Here is a 10,951-nt window from a genome sequence, read left to right on the forward strand (position 1 = left end):
AATTTAATAAATATAATTTAAGTTAAAATATTTATTATTTTAACAAATAATTATATACTTTGGAATATTATAATATGCATCAATGATGTAACTCAGAATACACCATGATTTCCAAAGCAAGCCTTAATGAACATCTAAGACAAAGAGTCGTTACACGACCTAAACGTCTAATAAAACATGGCACGTGTGTAGGTAGTTGTACGACTCATAGAAGGACCTTGAGCATACGAGATAGCAGGACGCAAACTTGTGAGTTCATGTCCCCCTTTTTCTTTTACTGTTTTCGGATTTATAACTCTCGGGGGTGGAATACATGTTACGAATGTTCAAATGGTATGATTGGGCTATGAAATGAACTACTAGATCATGTGAGCATAGATTGAAATTGAAATGCCAATAACTCTCATAAGAATTATGGACAAAGGTTAGATCTAACGGGTACGGCCGAGCCCCACTCATGGTCCTTATGTGACCACTTAGAGTGCTTTAGTGTCCCAGTCGAGGTGATTCGACAACGGTCAAGGGATTTGACAAAATCAAGGTGATTTGATACAGTCAAGGGAATTTGACACAGTCAAGGTAAATTTGACACAGTCGAGGGAATTCGACACAGTCGAGGGGATTCGACAAGGGCAAAAGTATACTCATGATGAGTACTCCCTATGTCTTCACATTTTAATGTCCTTGCAAAACATTAATTTGATCTGTTCATAACGTTTTTCATACCTGTTTTTCAATGGAGTCTCTCAAATGTTTACAAGTTTACCAGTACTTATACAAAATGCATGAACTCGCTCAACTTTTGTTGATGTTTTCAAAATTACATGTATTTCAGGAAACAAGTTGGATCTTGGGCGCTGGTGTTGTTTTGAGAGATGAATAACAAGTCTAGATGCCATTCACTTTTGTTGGTTTGTAACTTAATCAGAGGTTGTGTCGTTTGAAACTTAAATGACTGGTGTTTGTAATATTTTAATCTTTATGAATGGATGACATCATTTTGATCATATAGTTGGTTATTATAATTGAATGCAATGATATTGAACAAGTCACACATCATACGCTTCCGCAAAAGTCAGGGTGTGACAATTTGTACCTTTTGTACAACAACTCTATTTGTATGGATCTGTACTCTTCATTTTATAATAGAACTAGTAATAAGCCCTCTCGCGTTGCCGCATGAGCTTATAACCGTGCCAACAATATCACACCACGCCCAGCGACCATCAACACCGGAAAATCTCGCATAAAGAAGAAATAAAAACCGAAAAAAAGAAACCAAACAAAAAGAAAAGTAAAACATAGAAAACAATTACAAAGTCGATCTAGGATCCGCGGGTTACAATGGGGCCGTTAAACAAGAAAAATAGGCCTAGAAACGTTGAATAACACACGCACGTTTCGGCGTGTTAACTCGTAAAATTCAAATTAGAATGTAAAAAAAATATTTAATAAAAGCTGAAGTATATGGACCAATATTAAAGTGAATAAGTGTCAGGGTTAAATTGTAAAATATGTAAAAGTACGAGGGTTAAAGATAAAAACATTACAAACTAAAAATAAAAAAACCAAGTGTGATACAACCTTGAATTCCAATATTACAATTTCCCCTAAATTAGTTTGAAATTTTACTTCCTCTCGGCAAACCACTATTCAACTTTATGTAATTTGATTGGTCATTATGCTTATACACACTTGGGGACCACTAATACAAACTCTCAAGACACACCACCACACTCCACTACCCTTCTCTCTCTTGATATTATCGCAGCAAGTCAGCAACCACAGTTAAAATTGGCACCAAACCACCACTAGCCACAAATTCGCTAGTGGTCGTTGAAACCACCGTTAGGTACTAATGTACTATCGCCTCAGCCACGTCGCGTCAATCTTCGGCCACGATCAGATCTGATTGTAGGTAGTGGTAGACAGGTTTTCGTTGAGACGAGAGAGAGAGAGAGAGAGAGAGTGTGTGTGTGTATTTATTATGGAGAATGTTTGTAGAGAGAGAAGGAAACAGAGTAGTCGTGTTAAGGGGGATGTAGGTTGCGATGGAGAGAGAGAGAGAGGGGGTAAAAACTCGAAACTATGTATGCAATTGACGAGAGAGACAGGGGGAGGGGGAGGAAGAAGGGGAGGGAGAGAGAGAGAGATGGGGTAGAAACTGTTTACTACTACTACTACACATGGTTATGTAAGAGATTATCCGGAAACCAGTGTTTTAAGAATCGCTAGTCGCTAGTCGGTCGGTGAGGTACCGAATAGCGATTATCGGGATTAATAGGGATTAATCAGATTGAGATTTTTATATGTAGTTTTTTAGAGTAAACATGTTTTACCCCACATTGACCCATCATTATAAGCAATTGGCGGGAATTTATAATGTTTGGTCGAAATTTGGTCAGGATCTAGCCAAAATTTGCCTAAAATAGGACCGCCATTGACCGCCTAGCAATTAATCGGCCATTAAGATGAACCTCCAATTAGTGATTAATCGACGATTAATTAGAGACTAGTCGGGATTTTTACAACAATGCCGGCAATTATGGATGCAATTGACCCAAACCTGAAACACATCAACCGCCTCAACTTCATCACCACCTAATTTAATACCTTACTTCAATAACATAAATACTTTTCCTTCAAAAATAACGTTTTGGAAACATTTGTTCAAAAATAAAGTTGTACATACTGTAAATAAATTTGAACAGTAACTTGACAAGTATATTTCTAGAAAAATATGTTTATCTATAAATCAATATGTATTCGGATCTTGTTAATAATGAAACAAAAAGTTGCAAATTAGTATATACTTAATTAATTAATTAATTGTCACCATGTCATATTAATCAATTAATAAACTTGATTTTATCAACTGTCCACATTCTTTCTTGCATGTTTTTAAAATTCTTGGTCTTTTCATTTAATCCTTCCCCACCGACCCAATGCCAAACTAAAACACAAAACTTAAAACATATAATTTCCAACAAAAACCGACCAAACCAAATCAAAGCGGCCGGCTTGAGATTTATACGTCTCGGTTTTAACCATACGAAGATCAACTGTCCAGACATTGGTTTGGAATTCTAAACCAGCCGTGTAAACCAAGCAGCTCTTTTAACCTTCCTAATATTTTTCTTTCATTTTTGGAATATACAATTACGTATATGTGCCATAGTCAATAACCATAAAATCTTTACAAGTTTTAATATAATCTAACGGTTTTGATTTGCCGTTTCCCATAACCATACTTGATAGGTTAGAGGTGAACACCCGATTCCAGGATTTGTTCTTAAAACCCTAACAACAAGACTCGATTACACAACTTTCAAATGGGCTAGGTTTATACATAAGCATTTCTTCAACTGTCAAACAAAATGTTTCAAATTTTTTTTTTCCAGATTCTCATGTGATTCCATTCCAGATGTTTACAAATTCCAGTTTAGAATCAAAACAGACCCGTCAAACCATATCGGTCAGCAACATTGTACATTACGAGTTCATCCCAGGTATGGCCAAAAAGGCGTTCGCCTCCGATGGTGAAAGTGAGGGACCAGGAAGCTAACATGGCAGAAAATACCGTCAATCCTATTGCTGATCCTACAACATCTATAAACAAAAAAAAAAAAAAAAAGAGAGATCAACACCACCCGCTTACCCAAATAAGGGATCCCTTTATTCCCTTACCCACATCAAAACCGAATGTTTGAAAGTTAGAAACTTTAAACTAATAAAGAATGTGAAATCATTACAATTGTACTCAAGTATTTGAAAGTCGGTTTATAGTGTGATTTGAGATTGGTTTCACATAATTAAATCCAAACAAGTAATTTTAACCACCTAAGATCATAAACAAGGGTCCTTGATGCCTGTAGGGTTCACAACCCTGACAGGTAATGCGTAATTGGCAAGGTTTAAAAAACGGAAACGAGTTTCGAGGCGTTTTCCCTTCGCCTCATGAGGCGTAAGCCTCGAGGCGGAATTGAAAAATAAATATAAAAGTTATGGGTAAATTACTTTTTGAGTCCCTATGTTTTATGGGTTTTAACCACTTGAGTCCAAAAGCAAAAAGTTTAACGACCTGAGTCCCCATAAGCATTTTCTTTAACCATTTGAGTCCAAATTTCTAACACTGTTAGAATTTTTTGGTTAAGTATTATTAAATGAACAAAATACCCTTATATTTAAAAAATAAAAAACTCTCCCTATCTCTTTCTCTTTCTTCCCCCTTGGCCCCTTCATCTCTCTAGTATTTCTTTCTCAATCAGTTGAACGGAGATAAAGAAGGATATCTCTTCCCTCAATCAGTTATGGCCTCCGATATGCCAGAATCCTCCAAACACCAAGCCTGGTAACTAACTAACTAACTCTGTTAGTTGCTTTTATTCTTTTTCTGTTAGAGTTTGTTACATGATTTTGTGTTTGTTGCAGGTTTTGTACCACCGGACTACCCAGCGACGTCGTTGTAGACGTCGGGGATATGACCTTCCATCTCCAGAAGGTTAGTGATTCAGTTTTCTCTATTGGTTTCATTATTGTTAGTTGCGTATTAACCGTTCGACGAAATGTTTATTTCAATTTTCCGTTTATGGCGAAAAGTAAAAAGCTACACGAGATGATTAACGAGCAAGAAAAGAATGACACTGCTGAAAGTGTGTCTGAAAATTCAAAAAACGAAGAGATACGAGAGGAAACAGATACGGAGCATGCTCACATCACGCTACCGGATTTTCCAGGAGGATCGGAAACGTTTGAGGCTGCTGTTAAATACTGTTACTCCGTTAAAATCGAGCTGACGCCGTTAAACGTCGCTCTACTCCGGTGTGCCGGAGAAGTGTTGGAGATGACGGAAGAATACTGTGAGGATAATCTCATTTCCAAAACCGAATGGTTTTTATCACAAACAGTGTTTAAAAGTTTGAAAAATTCAATCAAAACGTTGAAGTCATGTGAAGATCTGTTACCTGTGAAGATCTTTTTCTTATGGATGAAGAAAAAGGAAAGAAGAAGTAGAAGAGAGAGAAAGAGATAGAGAGAGTTTTTTTATTTTTTAAATATAAGGGTATTTTGGTCATTTAATAATACTTAACCAAAAAATTCTAACAGTGTTAGAAATTTGGACCCAAATGGTTAAAGAAAATGCTTATGGGGACTCAGGTCGTTAAACTTTTTGCTTTTGGACTCAAGTGGTTAAAACCCATAAAACACAGGGACTCAAAGTAATTTACCCATAATTATATATCTTTTAAAAAATAAAATACTAAAGGTAAAACATATAACTTTCCTAATGTAAATAAACTTGTGAGAATTGTTTTAGGTTAAATATGATAAAAGTTTAATGTTTAAGGGTCCTAATGTAAGTTTTTGTAAACGGAATGAATAAAAGAGCCGTCCTTTTTTCAGTAACCCTAAAAGAGTTACGCCTCAATCATCTTCTCCATTCCTGAAACCCTAATTTTTCTTGGTCACTCATCGCTACAAGCCAGGTACATCTCCATCTTTAATCTACCTCTGTATTTCGTAAAGCCTCTTTCAGAATCGACCCTGTTTTCTTCAGTAACCCTATAAAACCCTAATTTCTCTCGCCTAAAAAGACATGTACGCCTCTTAATTTCCGTTCCGCCTCGACAAGAAACGTCCGCCTCATACCTTTGAAGCGTACGTATAAAAACAAGCAGTGAGACGCGCCTCAAAACGGACGCCTCGAGCGTTTTTTTAAGCCATGGTAATTGGATACCCGATAGATTGGGAATGGTTTTAGAATCGGGTATGGGAATAGGATTACCAAAGCATGTCCCATACCCATTGGGTATCATCCATCAAATATTCCAATTACTCATAATTAACAAACGAATTTCCAAGTAAACATAGAGTGTAACTTTAGTTGTTCTCATCATCAATGCATCATCTATCAGCTTGTAAATAAACCTTAAAACAACAAAACGCTAGTGTAAAAATTTTAGATCTGATTTTAAAAGTTGCATATTGCATATGCAGCTAACCCACTGTTCCTTTAACTTCTTCTCACATGAATTGCATAATAATAATATTAGGTTATAGAACCTATGTTGTCAAAAGCGCAAAAAGCGCGCGCCTAGGCGCCCGGGCGCAGCGAGGCGCACCTATAGCGCTTGGTGGTAGCCTAGGCGCAAAAATGGGCTTTTTTTGAAAAAACGCTGCTGAGGCGCCAAAAAGCGTGCGCCTAGGCGCAAAAATGGTGTGCTGAGGCGCAGCATAAGCAGAAAACAAAAGGCAACGCACAAAAAAAGAAACCGAGCACGTGCAAAAACGGCCTCACGCGGGGCCCGGGTTTTCAGAGCTGCATTCGTGTGGGCACGCACGAGTTCAACCAAAGTATTTACCACCTTTTGAGACTTTACAATGGAGTAGTAAAGGCTTTACCTTATAAACAACTTTTGCTACTAACTATTAGCTACATGATCTTAAATGGCATATATAATAGTTTTTTTTTTTTTAATTTTATATGTGGAATCTTATTTATTTTCAAAGCAGAACATATTTTTTATATTTTTTTTTCTCTATGTGCGCTTTTCTTAAAAAAGCTCACGCTTTTTTTGCGCCTTGCGCCTAGGCTCCGGGCGAGGCCGATGCGCCTCGCCTGCGCCTTGCGTCTTTGACAACATAGCACGAACTCTGTTTTGTATTGACAACCCCAAGTGTAAGCTGTAAAAAAGGGCATGTCTTCACTCGTCACCTTGGTTTTATAAAGTGCGAGGCGTTTAGGTCCCAAAAGCCAAGGCTAGAGCTTCAGGTACACTCAATGTTCAATCAAATATACAAACAACCACAAGCTGCATTTCTCATTATCAAGTAAACCATTCATAAATTCTTCATCCCTGATCCTTTTGGTCATTCTTACTTATCAGCCTACCACATTTCCCTAAATTATGTGCACCTCAAGGCCATGAAGCGTTTCTAATTCACCCCGTGCCTTAGGCGGCACACTTTTTAAAACCAAGCTTGTCACCGACTTTTGACTATTCTATTCTAGTCTGGTACAGGTCACAAAATGAAAGACATCTCATTCGATATTACTTTTCTTCTTTAAATTGTGCTTTTCGTTTTTACATATAACGTGTTGGTATTTATTTTCTCAGTTTGAAGAGTGATTCCCTAATTCTTTTCTCATATTTTGCCCTAAATTGTCCGACATCGTAACTAATTCATTTTCCATTTTGATGTCAACTCTAGTACCTTTCTCAAATATATAACATCAAGTCGTATAGATCTAACCAAATTCCAAACAATATGATAACTATCTATCGAGTATATGTATACAATAAAAATGAAATGAAATGAACTTACAAGGGCGGATTCGGGGGAAGGAGGTGGAGTGACGAAGAACAGGCCAGAAGTAGTAGCAGTTTACGGCCCACAGCAAAGGCAATAAGAGGAAGCCGAAGCCAAAGAACTTACGGGCGTAACCGACGGAGTCTTCCTCCGAAAGCCCCAGTGGTCCGTCGATTGTTGGCCACTCCGGTCGCAGTGATGAGGAGGAGGAGGTCATGTTAGGGTTAGGGTTAGGGTTTATGAGGACGGTGCCTTCCGAAGGAGTTACTTCCTCCGATGATGATCTCTCCATTCTCTCTCTCCCTCTAGAATCAGAACAAAACAGGAGGAACTGACTTAAATGCATCCATTCGTTAGGGTAGAAACCGTGTATATCCCAAAAATCATCATAAAAGATCCTATCCATGAGCAAATGGTATAAAATACCGATCTCATCACGATGATCCCATCTCGATCCTGATACCGATAATCTCGATCTCGACATGTTTCGGTATCATAAACGGTATCCACATTTTGGTTTTTTCGATATCGGTAAAATACCGACCTTTACCCTTAAAATACCAATACCGATACCGTACCGAACCGACATGTTTCGGTATCGGTATCAAGTATTCATGAAATTTCAGGATCGGGATTATCGGTATCGGGACGGGATCGGTATTTGTTCATCCCTATCCTATCACTTATCACTTTTAAATTAGCACATACTAAAGTTTTTTTTTAACGGTCAATAGATCAATCACGAGCACTCTCGAGGCACTCACTGTACAAACGGAGTACTCCGAGAGTAACCCGAGTCGCCCACTACCAATTCTGGGGAAAACCCGGTAACACACCCGCCCGTAGGCATGACGGTAAAATTACCGATAAAACCCGTTTAGCTCAAGAATCGAACCCAGGTTTCCATGTCTCTCCTATCACTGCCCACCAGTGCCTCACTCTTTTTTTGCACCAAATGGGAATTGAACTTAAGTCTTCAAAGAGGAACTCAAGTCCTCCTACCACTTGAGCTAGAGGTCATTGGCCATAGTAAAGTTTTTTAAAACAATTTTTTGTATAAAAAGAAAAGTCAGTATTTTGTGACTTTTTGAAATTTGTTATAACTTTTCAAAACACAATTACAGAATAGGGATGAGCAAATACCGATCCCGTCCCGATCCCGTCCCAATACCGATAATCCCGATCCCGAAATTTCATGAATACTTGATACCGATACCGATACCGATACCGAAACATGTCGGTTCGGTACGGTATCGGTATTTTGAGGGTAAAAGTCGGTATTTTACCGATACCGTACCGATACCGAAAAAACCAAAATGTGGATACCGTTTACGATACCGAAACATGTCGGGATCGGGATTATCGGTATCGGGATCGAGATGTGATCGGGATGAGATCGGTATTTTATACCATTTGCTCATTGTAACACCCCCAAAATACCACCTGCGGGAACCCCGCGAGGCGTGTTACGCATCAGAGTCCGAGCCACCAATCACATTGAACCAACGATGAATATTTAAGTAAATCATGTCATTAATTACCAATAGAAATGTCAAACATATTATTAATTCCCAAAGAGTTGCATAGCGGAAGCATGTAATAAATCGTTTAACAATTGTTTCATATTAATGCTCAAAACCAATGTATCACATATATGTTAATCCAAGAGCCTCGATCCATGACCACTCCAGCACTCCCAGATAGCAAGTCCACGTCACGAATCTAACGACCTGCAAGCATGCAGACAAGTGTGTCAGACGGCGCTGGTGAGTTCAAAGTTTTGTTAACGTGTTTTGTTACCAGATGTATGTTAAGCCAATTCAACGTTGTGATATGATGCTGTTTATGACTTGTTGAGATACCCTAGGGAGTGTGCCCATATGTATCCAGGAAGTGTGTCCAGTCCCCAATGCCCCTAACCAAGCATTGGTAATGATGCCCAGATAATTAGTTCACGCCCGTCCTTACGGCCCGGTGTGAGGTATTAAACCTAATAGCGCTATCAACTAATTACCCCATTGCCCTACAGGCAATCCGATAATGATTGATTCCATGTTCAATAACCAAAACCCAATTTAACTGTTTACCCAAGATTCCCTTCCAAATGTTTACAAGTTGTCCCAAACCACCGGGACGCATGCTTGAGAAATGCAGTGAACTCACCTTGGTTTGCTCGGTAAGATTAACTACTCGCTCACACTTAATCAGTCAAGTCCTAAGTATTCACATGCATTTGATCAGTTGATATTCACGAAGTTGGCACGTATGTGTAATCACAAAGGACAATGCATCGATAATCACCAAATAGCACATTGTACACATTCGAGTTCATATAAGTCATGCGTATCACTTAACAGTGGTTATCAATCCAGTTAACTTCTAACAGAGTTAAGTCAGGTTACTGGGCAAAGTATTCGAATTGGCGAAACACACTTTGGCGAATCACATTCGGCGAAACACACTTTGGCGAATCACATTCGGCGAAACACACTTTGGCGAAACACATATTCTGTTTCGCCGGTTACCCTTGGCGAAACACAATTCTGATTCGTCAATCACCCCTTGGCGAAACACCCCACTTGTTTCGCCAACAATTCCATTTCGTCAACCGGCAGTTATGTCAAATTATCAGTTACGTCAACATTCAGTTACGAAGATTAACACATAAACCCTAACAGCCGTCATACAGAATTATGCGATCATCCTCATACAGCAATCATACGGAGATCATTACACGACAATCATACGGTTTTCATTTAATCAAAGCAGAACCGCACATGACTATTCGAAACGGCCTATTCATGTGATAATCAACCTTCAAAGTCTACTACATTAACCAACCCATACCCTTGAACGATACTAAGAATCAAATCAACAGTAAGAACTCTAGGTTCTACCGATTCAACCTTTTTATCATTATCACCCAAACCGCGTTTATTAGTTTCACTAGGGTTCATGCATATCACATTACAATCAACAGAGAATTCGAACATAAAATCAAGAATCATGTTTTCCAATAATAATAAGTGAAGATAACCAATCTAAAGATCACGCAAGGATTAAACGCTAACCGTAAAAGATGAAGCAACACTCGATTGATCTAAAGGGCTTCAAAGATTCGAAGTTGCCATCACGGAGAGTTCTTAGGGTTTCTTGTTTGCCAAAGACGTTCAACAGAAAATGGTTTACGTTACTTATATGCGAATTAACGTACTGGGCCCGAACTGGGCTTCGGCGAAGCTGGGCTCGGCGAAACACTTTCTGTTTCGTCGAGTGATGTGTTGACGAATCAACTTTCTGTTTCGTCGAGTGGTGTGTTGACGAATCAACTTTCTGTTTCGTCGAGTTGATAATGGGCTTTAATAGTTTAAGTTTTTCAACAAGTTTCATGTTATACAACCAACACATAATCATGCAAACACAATAGTTTCATCATATCACACTGTGTATAATACAAGTCAATAAGTCAAACAACTAAACAGTCAAAGTCAACGTGCATTTAATGTGAAAGTGAAGGTCGAAAACTCGAGTTGTCACATCATCCCCAACTTGAAACAAATTTCGTCCCGAAATTTGATAGGCCATCCGCAACACGATGCGATGCTAATCAGGATGACTATGCATTTTCCGCGGGTGTCAC

The 10,951-nt window shown here is 38.6% G+C and overlaps 1 protein-coding gene across 1 annotated transcript; it reads right to left on the reverse strand.

Moving 5' to 3' along the window:
• Window positions 1-3,166: 3,166 nt before the first annotated feature.
• LOC110912582 (probable gamma-secretase subunit PEN-2) lies at window positions 3,167-7,741 on the reverse strand. The gene is made up of 2 exons (XM_022157351.2): window positions 7,327-7,741; window positions 3,167-3,609 (listed from the first exon to the last, which is right to left on the reverse strand). Exons 1-2 carry the CDS (start codon window positions 7,715-7,717, stop codon window positions 3,449-3,451), a joined length of 552 nt encoding a protein of 183 aa, XP_022013043.2. The 5' UTR covers window positions 7,718-7,741; the 3' UTR covers window positions 3,167-3,448.
• Between the last annotated feature and the right edge of the window lie 3,210 nt (window positions 7,742-10,951).

This window comes from Helianthus annuus, chromosome 4, assembly GCF_002127325.2.
Source record: "Helianthus annuus cultivar XRQ/B chromosome 4, HanXRQr2.0-SUNRISE, whole genome shotgun sequence".
Taxonomy (NCBI): domain Eukaryota; kingdom Viridiplantae; phylum Streptophyta; class Magnoliopsida; order Asterales; family Asteraceae; genus Helianthus; species Helianthus annuus.

Coding starts and splice junctions, on each gene's coding strand:
- LOC110912582 (XM_022157351.2), bottom strand. CDS start 7,717: ATGGATAGGATCTTTTATGATGATTTTTGGGATATACACGGTTTCTAC. Junction 3,610..7,326: donor CTTCCCCCGAATCCGCCCTT/GTAAGTTCATTT, acceptor TTTTGTTTATAG/ATGTTGTAGGATCAGCAATA.